Raw genomic sequence first — 18,575 nt, forward strand, 5'->3', positions numbered from 1 at the left:
GAGATGACTCAGTGAATAACAGTACTTGCTACACTAGCATGGGGACCTGAGATGTGGGTGGCCATGCAGCCCTTTGACCCCATTGCGGGATGTGGAGAAGACAGAGACAAAACAATGGCTGGAACTTGCTAACCAGAAGCCTAGCTAAAAATCAGCAATCTCCAAGTTCAGGGAAGGACCTTCTCTCAAGGATGAAAGTGATAGATAAAACAGCTGACATCTGTCTCTGACCCCTGCACATACACAGATGAATGGATGTGTGCACACAGAGAGTACACATTTTACTCATTTTGGCTGCTTAGATTTTTGGAGTTCATTTGTTTGCCTGTTTGACTGACTGATTGATTGAACCTAGGCCCTTGTGAATGCTAAGCGCACATTCTGCAACCAAGCTGCCCCTCTAGGCCTCCAAAACTCCCCTCATTAAACCTAGAATCCCAGTGATCTACATGATGGGTAAAGAGCCACTGCTTAACTCGGTAGCAATTCCTCTTCTGATAGTAAAGATTTACATTCATGGGGTAAAATCTTTCGGGGAACCTCAGTGATTTCTTCATTTATCTTCATTGTTTGGGGAGTATCTATGCACACAACCTCTCTCCTACCATCATCTGTGGTCTCTCTAGTGTGGAATTGGCTTATGATGTCTGCCATAGGGATCTGAGGAAACCACAGTAATTCTGTCTTACGGGTTTATCTTATCCTTAACTTTGGTAGCAAAACTCTTTGAAAAGTACCATGACTTGTGCAAAAATGTGTGTACATGTGTGTAAACAAGGCCCCTTGGGTACTCGTGGTACACATGGTGGTTTGCTTTTCTTTACAATGTCCACATTCAACCATCTAACCCCTGGCCTTGTTAATATCTCCATGTGTGGCAAGAAAGATGCAGAGTGAGTTTTCCAGGTGAGAGCAGTAATGAAGCATCATATCCTTCAGAGACCATAAATATTATTCTAGTTAATAATAAAAAGTATTCTTCTGATCTGCATTTTTCCAGTAGCATAACCATGGAGTGAGTTTGGTGGTATATTTTATCTTACTTTGCCCTTTATCTCTTCAATTCTGAGTCTCATGATGAGAGCTGGGGTCTCATCACAGCCTAATGCAGCATTACATATTCATCTAAGAAAAGACCAAACAGTTTTAGAAATCAACCACTTGTACACTGGTATTTATAATAGCTGAAGTGGTGGTTTGTCTCAACGTTAACCAATTGCAAAAACCTTCAAATTTGAATATATACTCTCCTAGTTATCAAAATGAGTAGATTTGGAGTGAATTACAGAACTCTGTTTAGAACTAGGCAAGAATACTCACCAAATAATTCTTTCTTCGTCTCCTGAGCACGATAAATATAGCTGCATTTAGGTGCAGCATGCTTAGCTAAGAACGTCGAGCTGTCCCCATGTTCTGCCCTAGGGAGATGCCTCTTCCTTGGAGTTGCTGTGACCCTCTGTTCTGTAGGTAGGGTTTTAGACACTTGGACAGGAATTGTCCCCTTAGCATTAGTCTGGCCTCCTGTGTGACTCTGCTTCCATAGTCCTTCTGTGCCCTCCAACACCTTACATGGGGAAGGACAGAGCGACGGCGGCTCATAAAGGGACAGACAGTACATTCTGTCTCCTCTTCTGTCCATTACATCTTTGGGCTCTCTGTCAGTCACGATAATCAAATACACAATGTTATGTTTGCATTAAGTCATTTTGCTCTGTTTAGAAATTAATTTTAAAGTGTCATAAAACAACAGTATATATATTTATGTCTGGATTATTTGAATTTGTAAATCTTCCTGTGTGTCATTTTATGAAGAAACTAATAGATTTTTTTTCTGTGTTTTAGTTTATTTCTTTTTGAATCCACATGCTTACTAGAGGACATTTCTTTTATATGCTTTTTATTCTTATCTACTAACTGATTTTCAGTAATGTGAAATTTCAGCTCAAATGTGTTCTTTTTTTTTTAATCACTAGTGTTATCATTACAACAGTTCTGTACCTCTCAGATGCACTCCGAAAGAACTTCTTAAATGAAAACTTTGATTATAAGGTCAGTATCCAGTCCATGACTGTCTGGCTGAGTCTATAAGATCTATACTGTGTTTTAGAGTATTTCATTTGTGTTCAGGAGAATACTAGTTCCAATTGTGTATAATATTAGACTTTTTATTATATTTGCAAAGAAGTTAGAGTTATTGTAATGTTTATCAGCCTGATAGGAATCAGCCATACCTGTTATCATAAATTTTAATTATTGTACTTTTTTGTGTAGTTCCGGTGTAGAACAAATATGATTTAATACATGTTTTTAAGTCATTTTAAGTCTTATTTTAGAGGTTTAGATTTTTATTTTTTAGAGTTTATAAAAAAAATTACAAAATTAATGTTTCCCTAGCTTTGAATCTTTGGAGTGAATTTATGATAACTATGAAACCTTAGTATGATTCTTTCAGGCAGGATTCTTGGTCCCTCAGTAATGTGACTGGTGATGCTCCTGCATGTCCCCTATTCTAGACTACCTCCCCACCCACAATGACAGTGTGTAAACTAAAGTGCCTGCTCTGGCTTCCTTTCTCAATAATGGTTTTATTTTGTTACCCTTGTTTCCTGTTTTCTTTTTAATAACATGTTTAACATTAAACATTTAATAAGAACTTATTATTTGACAACTAGAAAATACAGGAAACACAAATGCAATAAAAATTTTAAGAACTCTTGCCTAGCATGCATGAAGTAAACCTTGGCTTGATCAAACAAACAAAAAATCAAAACATCTAAGAACAGTAGGAGCTTGAGTATGAAAAGTCAACACATTATATCCATGACACAGGGTAACATGTCAGCGTGGCTTAGCAAACGCCTTCGTCTACCCATTGTCATTTGCTATTTGATAAAAATAAAACAAAAAACTACATCTTCAGCCATCTTATTTCTGGTATTTATTTTCCTTCACTACTTTCTCCTTGTAAATTACCCTGTAAATGTACATTCTTGCAAAATTAAAATTGCCATGTGCCTATAGTTCTTCAAATACATGTTATTAGTGGAGGGGGCGGGAGAGATTACAGTAGTGAAGAGTGCTTGCTGCTCTGAACCAAGTTTGATTCCCAGCACCCATGTCAGGTGGCCTTTACCTTCAGTGCCAGGGTAATCCAACACCCCTTTAAAACTGTTTCTAGTGGACTATTTTTGTTTTAGGGTTTCTGTCACTCCCCTGTGTTATTTGTGAGAGCTCTATACATATGACAGATATCCTTTGTCCTATTTCTTATAGTTAGTTAGCTTTCTTTGACATGACATCACTGGAGACAGTGTTTCATTCCATATGTCCTACATGGTTTTTGCTGTTTATTTCTGGAAATTTTATTCTAATGTCTTTCTGATTCTTTATTTGGCATAAGAAAATTTGTGAGTCAAAATTTGTCTGGATAGGGAATTTTAAAATACAATGTGAATTTAAAGCAATTAGCATTTCCAGAGATACAGATACAGATGCCTTTCTTTTTAAGTTCTACATCAAAAGAAGCTCTGAAAATTGATCCACACAGGAATGAAGTACCTAAGACTGCATGGAGATGCTCAGAGTATTGTCTGTAAAACAAAGCATCTATCCTTTAGCTACGTCAGAGACCTCATGCTCCAGGGTTCCGATTTTAAGCAGTATCTAAAGAGAGAGTATTTCTTTAATTTTATGACTTCATCGTAGAAAATGTCAATTGTGAGTTATGTAACAGGAGCAACTGTGGCATAATGACTCCACACAAACACTGTGCATTCATAGCTAGCAGTGACTGGAACAGAGTCTGCTCCACCTTCACTCCATCCCTTTCCTGCTTCTGAAGCAAATGTCAGCTATTGCATCAACTCACGTGTGATGGTTCCCAGCACACTAGTATTTAAACGTCTTGTTCTTGTTTTAGATCTGGGATTCCTACTTTTACCTTGCTGTCATTTTTATAAACCAGTTGTGTCTGCAACTGGAGATGTTCACACCTTCCAAGAAGAAGAAGGTGCTAGAAAAGTAAGTACCGATGGGGGAAGTGTGGCCTTTGGAAGATGCTTCGTTCCAATCACTCCTGGATCAGAATGCCCATAGCTGGAAATGACAAGTGGTCAAGCGATCTTGAGAGCAGGGCTTCCAGGGCAATTTCAGTATTTTTGGACATATTAACACCTTTTCTTGAGGGGTTTTCAGGATTCAAAATTATTAGTAAAACCTAAAGTTATGAGTGTATGTGACTATTTTACTTAGGGTCGCCAAGACATAGTCAGTAGATGTTTGTAATTCAAATGTCTTGCCTTTAATTCAGAAGGATACATTATATGCTAAAGAAACACAAGAACTTTGTTCTGGAAATACATCAGTTTTGATTCTTTTTTTTTCCATTTCAGGTATGGTGATATGCGGGTCACCATGGGTTGTGAAATTTTTAGCATGTGGCAAAACCTAGGTGAGTGATGAACAGTGACGCCCCCTGCGTGGTCCAGCTCATCTCCTGACCTTTACACATATGTAGATGAGTGGCTGACCAATGACAGCATTTGAGAGCAAATGTGTAAATCAATCATGAGATTTTAGTACTTGTGGATGGAATTCTCTCTTGCACACAAAATGCTGTCTCCAGAAACTGACACCGTGGCACTGAATGAGGTTCATTCTTCACATTGGTGTCTAGTTGAAAAACATCACAATACCTTTGTGTCTTTCCTTGTTAGTGATAAGTTCTGAGGTCTGGTATCACAATGTTGAACATTCTCTAGCAATGAACTAACCTTTCAGAATTTGGAACTATAGCAACACAAAACTTTTAGAACTCTGAAAGGAAGCTATGAATCATCATAAATTTGGATTAAACTTTATGAGAGATTGCCTTAAGCATCATCATCTGGAATACCTTTCCTGCATTGACCTGCATCATAAGGTATCTCACTAAAGGCCTATAAGGCGTCTGCAATTGCTAAGATGTGTTAGCATCTTAAGCTAACATTAACATTAAGTTAATATCCAATTGTGTTAATCCCTCAGTGTAGAAAGCATATTATCCCAGCAAATTGACAGCCTATATCTGCCTGCACAAAAAGTAATATTTGGAAAATAAACTGTTCTAAATTTCATTGGCATAGGATCTCTTTCTAGGGATTCATAACATTTAATTTGGCATATTACTTTTGCACCTTTTTTTGTATCATTGACTATTACTGTATTTGAATCCCTTGCAATTTATTCAAGTGATTGACATTTGACTGTGTAATGATCTGAGAGTTCCTTCCTTTTTGGCCTCATTGTAGCACAACTTAGAAATTGCAGGAATTGTTTTCTTGTTCCAGAATGATTTCTGTCCAGGATTCATATGTCCCTCAAATATGCACTGAAATTTGGAGAGCTTTGTTATTCATAAATGCTTGCTGGTTATCTCAGAAAAATAAAATGAATTAGCATCTGAAAAATAAGATCCAATGATGAAAGGCCAGCTCGAACAACTCATGATCTGTCTCTAGGCCCAGTTGAAAAACAGCATGAGATGTCTTGGCTGGAGAGTCGCTGTCTTAGTGTCCACGCTTAGCTGAGTCTGTCTTGTTTTTCCTAAAGCCCTCCTGCTGAGCCTTGTGGTGTCCTTGTTACACGTGGCATTAATTTAGCATTGTATTTCCTACTGAGTGCTGTACTGACATGCTTTCTCAAGCATCGTGGCTGGTGAGCTTCTTCGCAGAGCCTATGGGAAATCGTGTCATACATGGTTGGGTTACTAGAGTGGTGGGCACCATGGTTCTCTCTGAGCATTGCTGTGTACATGACTTCACCCAGGCCTGGATAGCCATCCGTTTAGGCTCGAGTGTCTTAATCTACTTAATAAAATAGGTGTATTTCATAAGCTGCTCTGTTTTAATCTTTACAACCATATAGTTCTCCCTCTCCTAGGTGGATGTTAAATTACTTCTGTTTTCTTCAGAAATTGAGACATTTTAGGAAATCTCTGCAGTACATATATCCCATAATGACATTCATTAGGACAGTGGGATTGAAAGTGAAATTCCAAGTAGTGTCTGCCTCCCCTGGAACCTTGTGAGAAATGCGAATTATGTCTCCCCTGTAGACCCTGAAGTCTCTGGGACAGAGGATAGCAAGCTTGCAGATGCTTCTTAAGTACTTGACCAAAGACGGAAAAATCCTGCCTTAAGCAGCACCCTCTCCCTCCTTTGCTGGCCTAGCCCTGAAGACTATCTCTACCATAATCTGGGTCTGTTAGGAAACAGTTATTATTTTCAACACACAAATCCCCATCATGATGTATGTAGCTTAAGTATAGAGTCTAAAGCTTCACTTCAACCATTCTTTTCTATATCATTTCCTACAGGGAAGTCTTGACTTTTTGCCAAAACGTTGCATGAATTTTACAGTTTTTTCCATTCTGCTGTGAGACTGAGGGGGATTTGATTTCAAAGGCACCTGTAACTTTGTAATCAGGCTGCTAAACATAAACCTAATGCTGCAGACCCAGCCATTATGTCCCTAGTTTTACGTGTGAGCAACGTTTCGCCTTTAGAACAGCTTAGACTTCATGTCTAGCAAATACCTGGCAGAAGTAACTTACAGGAGAATGGACATGTTTTAGATCTCATTTCAGAGGCTGCCCTCCAGCACTGGCTAGCTTCAGTATTTCAGAACTAAGGCAAGAGAGAATGTCATACTGGAAGGGTGTGGTAGAGAAAAGCTGCTCGCCTCGTGGGAGCCAAGAAGCAGAAAAGAGGGACTACCTGTGCTAACATGCCCTTCCCCTGTAGCCCCCTTTATCACATAACGATGGGGATTTGTATGTTGAGAATAGTGAATGATTCCAAACAGTGCCAGAGACAGTCTTCTGGGCTAGTACAGCAAAGGAGGGGGATGCTACTTAACACAGGGGATATCCTTGACCTAGGGGATGCTGCTGCCCACCCCACAACAGTCTCCCCTGATAGTCTTCTCTAGAAAAAGATGTCCCCAGAGGTGTGCTTTACCAATCATGTCTTAGGCATCTCTCAGTTTAATCAAGTTAACAATCAAGATTAATCACCACATTTTGGTTTTGGCTCTGGTTTCTTTGTGTTTAAGAAAGATTCACTCTATAACCCAGGCTAGCCTGGAATCACAATTGTCCTGCTTCAGTTACCTGAGTGTTGGGATTATAGGTGTGTGCCACCATGTCCTGCTTCCCACTGTTACTTTCCACCAAGTTATTAGACAAGTAGACATTCAGTTGTGTGTTTATAAAATACTTTTATCATTCTAAAATTATATAACAATTTACACTATTAAATGTGCTTTTTAATGGCATTTACATAGAGAAAGTTGAAGCTCTTTTCTTGATTAACTATGTAGATATTTGGATACTTCAGTGTACAATGTATTCAGATTTCTCTTCCTTTGGTCTCTGTTTTGGAGCATTTGTGCTCTTAAGAGGGGTCATAAAGTGGTGATTTTCACCTTAACTAGAGCAACTCAGTGGCTTTGCCAATTTATGCTTTAGATCCAGGAATGGGGGAGTCTAACTGGGAACAGGGGAACAAAACCAGGTTTTGTTGTCTGCAGACCCAGCAAGTGAACAAGGAACATAGAGCAGTGGTCCCCGACATAGCAGTGTCAGGCTCTGCCATTGGAACTCTGAGTTTGTGATGCTGTCCTTGGTATTTGTGGCCCATTGGTTGCAGTGTCCTTAGGACTTAATTAAAATCTAGTATGTGTTTGTAGGTATTTTCAGTTGTGGTAAAATACTCATAAAATTTGCAGTCTTAACTATTTCTCAGGGATGAAGAATATTAAGTGTGTTCACATTGCCAGTCAACCTTAACCTCCACCATCCATCTCCAGAGCTCCTGTCTTGGAAAACTGAGTTACTGCAGGAAGGGAGGCCCTGGGGAGGGAAGGGCACAAGGGAAGGAAGAGGAGAGGAAGGAAATGGGGGAGAGGGGGCACAACAAAAACAAATTTTGTTTGGAAAATACAACAATGAAAACTCACTCTCTGTAGGCTAATAAAAAACATAACCAGTAAACAAAAATTTCCATCACCCCTCAACCTCTCCTGTCAACTTTCTGAGTCTTCTACCCTCGCTACGTCACACATATTCGAGATAGTTCAGCCTGTGTCTTGCTGCCACTGACTTCTTCTTTTAGGAGAATGACCTTGAGCTTCGCCCTTGGGATGTGGAGGAGTCGGCTTCCTTCCCTTTGAGGGTCGTGGTTTTCCACTGTTGCAAGTGTGCTGCATTGCCATCTCCACACCTCTGTCTGCAGTGGGCTGCTCCCACATTGGGCTATTACGAGTTATACTTTTGTGAACATGGCGTCCGGGGGCCTCTTGAGGTCCTGCTTTCTCTTCTCATGGGTAGATGCCTCAGAAGCAGAATTACCAGAACTTGTCCTAATTGTATTTTTCATTTTTTTTAAGAACTGACATCATTTTGTCCTGTCCCATGTCACCATCAACAGTGCACAAGGGTCCAGTTTCTATATATCTAATGGATGTGCGGTGACATCACATTATGGTTTTGATAGCTTATTTTTGAAGAGTAAGGACCAACTGGTGATGAGTGAACACCTCTTCTTAAATGTGTTATTCCCCAATATTTTTATTTCCTAAATTAAAGAAATAAAATACCATTCTGTCAATAGAGGGGGTAAGTTATATATTACCCTCCAAATTTTGTCCACTTACGTGTGCCCTTGAAAGAGTAGGGTGGTCTGTGAGGAGGTTTATCCCTGCCAACAGGCTGCACATGTGGCCTTCATTTTGCTGCAAAGTTTTCACTTTCTATTTTTAGATGACTTCACAGTCTTACTAAACATATCGTGTGCTGTGTTCCACATTTGCAAACACAGCATTTCGGAACCACTGTAGAACAATCAATATTTCCCTAGCAGGCTGCTCCCTGTACATAAGTATAAAACTCCACAGCCCAGGTATCAGGTACCCCAGATACCTAAAATAAGACCGTGTGGCTGACAGCGAGGTGTGGGGACATATATGAACCCTCCAGTTTACGGGAAATCATTTAAGTGAAGTAAAGTTGCTGCCTCTATGCATGGCTCCAAATTTTGCTTTGCTGATTCAGTAGGGGTTGGATTTTTCAATACTTGGGGACCTGACTAGGTTTGCACATGCTCTCCCAAAATATGTTTTTAGCAATAAGGCTACCCTGAAGCCTTCCTGCATAATCACGACCCAAGTGTGGCTGTTCTCTCACTTCTCCACTGTCTGAAGAGAGATCCAGCTATAGAATGTAGTCTGTGGGCTTTGTTTGAATTGTAGCTGAAATGGAAGCTATAAATTGCATGCTTCAGTACCATAGGGAAGTTTTAAAATTGCTTGTGTTTTTAATTAATTTAAGAAATTAATGTTTGAATGTATTACTATGATAAAGGCATTATGACTCTACATTCATAAAGTGTCATGTCTACTAAAGATGCTTTCTGACTGGTGCAGTAGTAGAATGATATGTCTCAGGCTTGCTTTAAAATTCTCTAGAGAAAAACGTTATGCATAATGTTAGTAAAACAAATTGGTGAAAATTCCATTATGATGGAAGCTAAATGATGTTCATGTGGGTTTTGATGGAATGTGGACTGTGGATGGTGTTCATGTGAAGTTTGATGGAATGTGGACTGTGAATGGTGTTCATGTGGGGTTTGATGGAATATGGACTGTGGATGATGTTCATGTGGGGTTTGATGGAATGTGGACTGTGGATGGTGTTCATGTGGGGTTTGATGGAATGTGGACTGTGGATGGTGTTCATGTGGGGTTTGATGGAATGTGGACTGTGGATGGTGTTCATGTGAGGTTTGATGGAATGTGGACTGTGGATGGTGTTCATGTGGGGTTTGATGGAATGTGGACTGTGGATGGTGTTCATGTGGGGTTTGATGGAATGTGGACTGTGGATGATGTTCATGTGAGGTTTGATGGAATGTGGACTGTGGATGGTGTTCATGTGGGGTTTGAGGGAATGTGGACTGTGGATGGTGATGGTGTTCATGTGGGGTTTGATGGAATGTGGACTGTGGATGGTGATGGTGTTCATGTGGGGTTTGATGGAATGTGGACTGTGGATGGTGATGGTGTTCATGTGGGGTTTGATGGAATGTGGACTGTGGATGGTGTTCATGTGGGGTTTGATGGAATGTGGACTGTGGATGGTGTTCATGTGGGGTTTGATGGAATGTGGACTGTGGGTGGTGTTCATGTGGGGTTTGATGGAATGTGGACTGTGGATGGTGTTCATGTGGGGTTTGATGGAATGTGGACTGTGGATGGTGTTCATGTGGGGTTTGATGGAATGTGGACTGTGGATGATGTTCATGTGAGGTTTGATGGAATGTGGACTGTGGATGGTGTTCATGTGGGGTTTGAGGGAATGTGGACTGTGGATGGTGATGGTGTTCATGTGGGGTTTGAGGGAATGTGGACTGTGGATGGTGATGGTGTTCATGTGGGGTTTGATGGAATGTGGACTGTGGATGGTGATGGTGTTCATGTGGGGTTTGATGGAATGTGGACTGTGGATGGTGTTCATGTGGGGTTTGATGGAATGTGGACTGTGGATGGTGTTCATGTGGGGTTTGATGGAATGTGGACTGTGGGTGGTGTTCATGTGGGGTTTGAGGGAATGTGGACTGTGGATGGTGTTCATGTGGGGTTTGATGGAATGTGGACTGTGGATGGTGTTCATGTGGGGTTTGATGGAATGTGGACTGTGGATGGTGTTCATGTGGGGTTTGAGGGAAGCTGGACAGTGTTGATGTGGGGTTTGAGGGAAGCTGGACAGTGTTCATGTGAGGTTTGAGGGAAGCCAAATGCTGTTCATGTGAGGTTTAAGGGAAGCCAGATGCTGTTCATGTGAGGTTTGATATATTTGTCTCCCTCTCTTGTGAGTACATTGAAATTTTTTAAAAAGAAGAAAACTAGGTTATAAAATATCCATAAATGGTAGAGATATTTTTAAAAGAGACTCAAAAATGCCCACTCAAATAGTGATAAGTCAATATGCACTAGCGGTGATCTCCACTATGAGGTCAATGAATGCCAGGCTCAAGGAAGGTTAAGAATGAAGTTTGCAGAACATACAAGGTTAAGATAACTCAATACTTATCTAATATCTGAATAAATGAGAATAATAAAGTCAAGGAAACCATACAAATAGGCATGTGTTTAAAGACATGGTTGTAGGCCAGAGTTCGTAGCTCAATTGACACAATGTTTGCTTAACATCTATAGGGCCCTGGATTTAATTTCTAGCAACACAACAAAATAAATTAACAAATAAATACATTGTTTTAAAACATGAAGAAAAAAACAGAAAATAAAAAACAAAGTTGATACCACGGTGGCTGTCAATCTCCTCCTAACTCACCATGAGAGAACTATCTGGGCAGGTTGAAATCTGAGTTTAGTTGTGTTCTTTCTCCGGTTTACTCTCCTTGCCCCACATACTCCGAAGCTGTGCATCCATTTGGTGTCTATATAGTGTGGAGGTAGCCCAGAGCTTATCCGAATTACTCAGACAGTAAGATGGCTTTTGTGTGATGGCTTTGAGTAGCTGGACCTTGTGCCCTACAGCCTGGTCCTCGGGCAGAATCTCGGTCGAGCATCACGCATTAAACTTCAGGGCTCTCCAGCCTCTCCAACCGTGCACACACTGGAGTCCCCTCCATTTCCTCCATTTTTTTTCTCTTGCCAGGACAGCTGGAATAAACAGTGAATTTTGACTTTTACAAATGACAGTAAGAGTGCTTGCTTCAGATTCTGCTTTCTGCCTTGACAGAAAAAACCGAGAAAAGGAATTGCAAACTCCAGCTGCTGGTACCTGCCTAAAATGTGGATGTCAGAAGAGTAGAGAAGAAAAAGGAAAAACAGTACAGGCATTTCTATCTTAGGAGACTCATGTTTTTGAGGGAAATATACAAATTTGCATCAATAAGGAACTTTCTCTTGAGACATTCTTGCTGTGTTGAGGAATACAAAACAGTCTTTTGGGAAAGACAGAGGATTATCTGGGTCAGAAAGACAGATAGGAATACACGAGAGCTTACAAGTTCCTTCCTTATGCATTGTGGGCATGGATAAGATTTAAGATACCCAGGGAGATGGCTCAGCAGGGAAAGGCCCATGCCACCAAGCCTGAGAGCCTGAGTCCTAGGATCTGGACTTAGAAGGTGAGAAGAGGCTCTTGAGAGTTGTCCTCTGACCTCCACATGTGCAGGTACACACACACCAATTAATCAATTTAATAACAAAATAAAGATGGTGAAAAACAGTTACTGTTGATGAAATCTCAGTGAGAGAAGATGGGGCTGTGTTGTGACTTCAGTGATATAAAAAGGGAGTTTCATAAGGACAGGGGCCTAAGGATTGTAGCCAGGACTGGGTTTCTAGTCCCAAAGCCCTTTTTTAAAGCACTTGATCAATTTGTTTTAGATTTATTTGTTTCATTTTTGTGTATGGACATTTGTCTGCATGTATGTATGTGGTCCATGTCTAAGCCTGGTGCTCCAGAGTTCAGAAGAAGGTATCAGACACCCAGGAGCTGGAGTTACGGATGCTGTGAGCCACCACCGCATGTGTGCTGAGAATTGAGCACATGTCTTCTACAAGACCAAGTCTCATAACTGCTGCACCATCCCTCCAGCCCCTGGTGAAGCCCTTTAATTCACATTGAAACCAAACACAAGGCAGAATCAACATGACCTCCAGTTATGAAGAAGGGTCAACTCCCTGACCATGTGAGGTCCATGTAGGATTCCCCAAAAACAGGCCTGGCAAATGCCCCAGAATTCTGTGTGTTGACAGTGGAGAGCATGAGAATCTCTGTCCTGTAGGGACCTCCAGATACATGAAAGGGTAAGGACATCTAGCCATAGACGAGGCAGGTATTAGAGAAGCCTCAAACACATTATTGCTACCATTAGAAAAGTTCGTGATATGAAGCCTTGTAGGTATCCCAAGATAGTAGGTAGTTCAAATCAGTGGCCTCTGTCTAGGAAACCACCTAGGTAAGTGGAAATCCTGACAGAATTCAAGATGCTGCCACATTCTTGTCTCCTCCTGTTGTGATTCTGGTCTCTAGTGGGCAGGCAAGATACTGCTCATGAGGTCTTTGAGGGAACAGACATTCACCCTCTAACTGGTGCATCAGAAATCTACAGGTTGCATTTGACAAAGTAAAACACCAACTCCCAGAGTTAATCTAAGGATTAGCCATGCATTAATTAAGAAATGCATAGTCTCTTGTATAGCTCGGAGGCCTGCTGGTAGACCTGGCTTTAGGTATGGGTTTCTTAAAGAGAACATCCAGGCTCACTGTGTCTTAGCTGTCCTTCACTCTGGTTGCTATTCATAGTCTCAGGAGGACTGTCTCCATTCAGTAGTAAAATGGTTTTTGAAGACTTGAAACATATTTGCTTCTTAAAGGCCCTTCTAGAAAAGTCCTTAATGGCCTCATATTGGTCTCAGATATGAAGCTGGTTTGGACAAGACTAAGATTATACTTGCTTGTCCTGAGGCCAAAGTAGAAGGTTGTTATACCTAACTATGTGGAATGACGGATAAAGAACTATTCCAGAAGATAGGATACTGGCCAGAGAGTGAGCATGTCTGGGTACTTACCTTCTCAGTGAAAAGAAAAACTTTTGCTTGTTCTTCTCTCCAAAGTTTTTTAATTGAGTTTAGTGGGTCTTGTCTTTGGTTTTGCCTTGCTCTCTGGCAATTTCAGCTTTAAGAGGATAAGTTGGCAATACTTGCCTCCTCAACTTTTTCTTTCTACCCTTTGATTCATAGCTGGGCTTACCTTCATATTACTCTTCTGCCAACCCGAACAGCCTGTGTTGGTCCCATTCACAGGACAGCTATTTCAAACTAGAGCCAGCCTGATCGGTGGGTTCAAATGCTAGCCACCCTAATCACTAGTTAAATGGTTTGGGGGTAAGTTGTTTATGGTCCCAAGATTTTTGTTTCCTCTCTGGAGGTGACAGAGGCGAATTAATGGAATTATGCGTGGAAAGCGGTCAGAGCCCGCCTGCCACAGAGCAAGCGCTTGCAAGTGTTGGCTGAGTGAGTCACCATATTTAGTACTCTTGTCCCTCTCTACTTCCCAGAGTCTTCTCTTCTCTAGCAGTCCACATATCCCACCATCACTTTAGCTGATGCCTCCTCTTGTCCTATACTTCTGTATTCAGTACACCCTCACCATTTCTTCTCCAAAATGACTTCATTCATTCAGTGACATCAATCCCTGTTTATCAATGACAATTCTACAAGGTTCCTGAGCCCTAAATCTGGTATTATGCACATGAGAATGTCTCAAAAGGGCTTCAAGCAGAAGTCCTTATCCTTCCTCCCTCTGAACTAGTTTCTGTTCCTGCTCCAAGTTGGTCTCATTTAGTAGTAGACTTCACTGTCACTCATGGTTTACATTTAGGCCAGGAGAACGTCCCTCCAATCTGGCCTCCTGTCCCAGTTACCATGGCTGATGCTTTGGGACCAAAGCCTACTATAACCTAACTACCATCAGTTTTCCCAGTAGAGCACATCTTTCCCATGTCCCCAAAGTGATGTTTCTGCAAAATAAAATGGTAATAAGCACACACACACAGTTGAAGAGTCACACCCCCTTTCCCATCCAACATGGTACATAACCCAGGCTACTACTGCTGATTTCTCCTGACCTCTGCCACACTTCCAGATATGACACACTGCCCCTGCTGTTTCCAGGAGCACCTTCTGTTCATATATTAGGCCATCTGCTGTTTATTTTCCAGTCCAGTAAAATAATCTGTCTGTAGCAGGCTTTTTTTGGGCCACCGACCAGCTTCCAAATCATGACATGGAGACTTATTAGTTATGAATACCGTTTCTAGCCAGCTTTTCTAACTTAATTTAACAATTTTTCTCTTCCCCTATGTTTTGACTTGGGGCTTTTTACTTTTCTTTCCTTCTGTATGTCTTACTTTCCTGCTTCCTCCCTGGCAAGGCCCTGGCTTCTCTTTCTCCTCTCTCTCCTCCCTTCCAGCCTAGATTCCTCACCCTATTTATTCTCTCTTCTCACCAGCCCTGCCTATCCTTTCTCTGCCTAGCTATTGGCCATTCAGTTCTTTCTGAGACCAATCAGATGCCTTAGGCAGGCAAGGTGAAACAGCAACACATCTTTACATAGTAAAGCAAATGCAACTTAAAGAAATGTAACACATCTATGCACAATTACACTAATATTCTACACCTGTTCAAGCAGCTGTCCTCAGTTTTTCTGGGTCAAATGAGCTGTACCATCCTTGACGCTCCATGATTATAGATATGTATCTCTGCAGTAGCCTCTATGTTTCTTATGTTTTATATTTGCAAGCAATAGATTGTCCAAATTATACAAGCATTCCCATCTATTGCACCCCTGAATAAAATAGATGAATGACTGAATTAGTGAAACAAATCTAAAATACACATCCATACTAAAAAAATGTACATTTTTATTGTCTTATGACTCCCCAAATTTCTAGGCTCTCAATTAAACTCATAATTTGTCACCTGTCAAACATATTCTGGAAAGAGGTACTCATTTCAACTTTTCTCTCCTTTCTTGTTTATAATCACGTAATGAATTGAAAACTCAGAGCTCTGATTTTGCTGAGGTAGTGTCTTATCCAGGAAAGTAGAGACCTCAAGTGTTTCATTGCCTTTGTGGATCACAGGGTATATAAGGAAGATACTGAGCACCTCTGTTCTCTCACAGGAACATTATGGGAAACACTACAGCTTATATTAACGTAAACTAAAATGTTCGACTCCAAGAAGTAGTATTCCTTCTGTGCTTCTGGAACTGGGAGAGTTTTATCATGATGGAAGTGCTTATGGGTTGATCGTATGAAAGAATCAGAAAAGGTTTCTGTGATTTGTCCCTAAAGAGGAAATTGATATCTTTCACGAAGCCAGCTACCTTCAGCCTGATCTCTGAACTTGTTCTAGGCCATCTAGGAGGGTACCTCAGCATCATAGACTTTTAACCATGATACTGAAAAAGAGTGCATCCTCCATCGCACATAGTTTTTTTTTTTACTATCAACATAGAAACTTCTCTGTGAAAGTTAATATAGACTCATGGACTTCAGGTCTACTGCATACATAAAGTCACCTGTGTCCCTTCGGCCGTGTGCCTGCCTTTGCTCTGAGTCATAACTACCATGACTCTGCGTATCGGGTTGCAGACCAGTAGAAGTTCAATTTTGTTTTGTTTTAACCTTTTTGGAGAATAATTGAAGACTTTGAGGGGGTTGCATTTAAACTTTTGTTTAGGCTGTGTGTTCATTTTTTTCTTTAAAATACAAACAGAATCCAGTTTTCCTTATATAAAAATAATTTGCCATTTTACCACCCAGAGATAACAGCTGTGATTACCTTAGGGATATCTTCTAGGTGTGTGTGTGTGTGTGTGTGTGTGTGTGTGTGTGTGTGTGTGTGTGTGTGTTGGGAGTAGGGGTATTGCTTACCTTTATTTTTATGTACCTTGTGTGCACCTAGTGCCCACAAAGGCCAGAAGAAAGCATCAGATCCTTTCGAACTACAGTTACAGAAGGTTGTGAGCCACCATATGGCTTCTGGTGCTACTGAACCGGCTCTCCAGACTCTTATGTAATCTTAAGTGAATGTTCCCATATAGTCATACCTTGTCTTTCAGTCACTTAATTATATTGGGAAAGCTCAATTGTGTTGTTCTTCACCCTCACTTTTAATAACAGCATCTAATTTTTTTACAAGAAGGTACAGTAGTAAAATATTCTGATTTCTGTCATTTTAATTGTATGCTATGGGTTATTTTCTTATCTGGGGAGATAATTATAGTTGAATATTTTCTGGTAATTGTTTTAACTAAATTTTAAAATAGTAGTCTTTTCAAAACCTTATTAAGACTAAATATACTGAAACTCAAATATTTTGCTTAATTTAGGAGAACACAAACTTCATTTTATCCCTGCCCTGATTGGCCCCTTCCTAGAAGTGACCTTGATACCCCAGCCAGATCTCCGGAATGTCATGATTCCTATTTTTCATGATATGATGGACTGGGAACAGAGGAGGAGTGGCAACTTTAAACAGGTAGGCGGTGGCATTCATCACCTAAAGGTGTCTCTAGATTTCCCCACTTCAGCCCTAAGTAGGGAAGTGAACACTGAATCCAGGGGAACCAGAATCAGGTGAACCCCCTCCCCACCCCCACCATGCAGCCTTAGATACATCTCTCTGGCTTCTTGTTCCCCTGAGCCTCCAGGGAAACCCCATTTCATTCCTTTCAGCTAAAAAATTCTTTGACTTACCAGGTCTATCCTTAAGAATTTACAGAGGGCTGTTTGCTCCCAGCTGGACACGGCTCAGAGGAATCAGAAGGCTAATGATTCTTTAAGCCATTGAGCTCTCAGTGGTCTACACATTGTGTTTGGTGAATGACTTAGCTTTGAGCATTTGACTCACAGTATGTTTTATTGCTCTTAGCTTGGAGCATTGAAAATTAATTTGAAGGAGAAGGCAGTGGAAAATCTCACAAAGGAAATTCCAAGGGGATGAACCTATCGTTTCTTGCTGACTTAAGTTCTAATAGCACTGCTCCCATTTGGGGAAGACAGACATCCTTATTGCAGAACCAGATCTGTAAAGAATCAGCCGCTTTTGCTGGTCCATGTCTGTTGGGGGAACCATGCACTCCCATAGTGACTGCACAAACCTGCTTGCCCACAGGATGTAGCCCTCCTTCACATTCTCCACATGAAGCCGTCTTCAAAGCTCAGAAAAGTGCTTGCCAACTGTAGAAGCAATTTGATTGCATGCATAAATTTTTCCTATTGCCAAAAGTGTGGGCATTTCACTTGTATCCGTATATACATTTATTTTCAAGAAAGTTAATGGGTGAGCAAAAGGCTATGAACAAACTGTGCTTGGTAGGGGAGCCCACTTTCCCTCCCCCTTATCTTTATCTCTTGATTGACAGTTGGTTTAAAGGAGTAATTGGGCTCGGCTTTGACAAAGTTGAATATCCATCCCAAGCCCCAATTGCTTTGATTCTGGCTAAAGGTTGTCATTTTCTCTCTCCCCTTGCCTCATGTAGATGAAGAGAAATCGTTCCCTTCCTGATACTCAAGTTATAAAGGCTTTACATCCTTGAAAATATCAATGTTTTGACTACAGTTTTCAGGAACTGTGTCCTCTCTGTTTCCTGCTACTTACTGCTGACTTAGAATATTTCTGTGGGTCTACCATCTGTACATGGCTGGGATGAGTTCTCAACTTCAGCGAAGGTTTAGTGCAACCTCCAACTGTTGTAGGAAAGAAAACAGATAGAAAACACATTAAAGATTTAAATGAATGTATTTGGGCATGCTAGTTTGCTGATGTTCTCAGATATAGTGATATAAAGAAAAAAGAAATAGGACTTGCCAGTTTTTATAGTCCCTAAAAACAGAATTGAAATGTTTAAATTGAGCTGCTAACATTTATGTCGGGATCACAGAGAGATAGATGCTGTCTTTGGCAGCAGGGAAAGCTAGCCAGCCAGGAGTATG

General features: G+C 40.8%; 2 protein-coding genes across 5 annotated transcripts in view; one reads left to right on the forward strand and one right to left on the reverse strand.

Annotated features, from left to right (window-relative positions):
- Dock4 (dedicator of cytokinesis 4) overlaps nucleotides 1–18,575 on the forward strand; it is a 430,242-nt gene that overhangs the window by 351,723 nt on the left and 59,944 nt on the right. For all 4 annotated transcript variants that reach the window (XM_052738384.1, XM_052738382.1, XM_052738383.1 and 1 more), the window contains exons 28-31: nucleotides 1,974–2,049; nucleotides 3,920–4,020; nucleotides 4,392–4,450; nucleotides 16,970–17,118. In XM_052738384.1, the coding sequence (XP_052594344.1) occupies nucleotides 1,974–2,049; nucleotides 3,920–4,020; nucleotides 4,392–4,450; nucleotides 16,970–17,118 (385 nt within the window). The remainder of the gene's footprint in view (nucleotides 1–1,973; nucleotides 2,050–3,919; nucleotides 4,021–4,391; nucleotides 4,451–16,969; nucleotides 17,119–18,575) is intronic.
- Nucleotides 4,458–10,823, reverse strand: LOC128110697 (putative uncharacterized protein DDB_G0291608). Its single transcript, XM_052738387.1, has one exon. The coding sequence runs from the start codon at nucleotides 10,745–10,747 to the stop codon at nucleotides 9,566–9,568; it is 1,182 nt and encodes a 393-aa protein (XP_052594347.1). The 5' UTR covers nucleotides 10,748–10,823; the 3' UTR covers nucleotides 4,458–9,565.

This window comes from Peromyscus californicus, unplaced genomic scaffold, assembly GCF_007827085.1.
Source record: "Peromyscus californicus insignis strain IS unplaced genomic scaffold, ASM782708v3 Scaffold_15__1_contigs__length_86483966, whole genome shotgun sequence".
Taxonomy (NCBI): Eukaryota; Metazoa; Chordata; class Mammalia; order Rodentia; family Cricetidae; genus Peromyscus; species Peromyscus californicus.

Bases quoted from the DNA above. Each gene is read 5' to 3' on its own strand.
- LOC128110697 (XM_052738387.1), bottom strand. From the start codon at position 10,747: ATGAACACCATCCACAGTCCACATTCCATCAAACCCCACATGAACACC.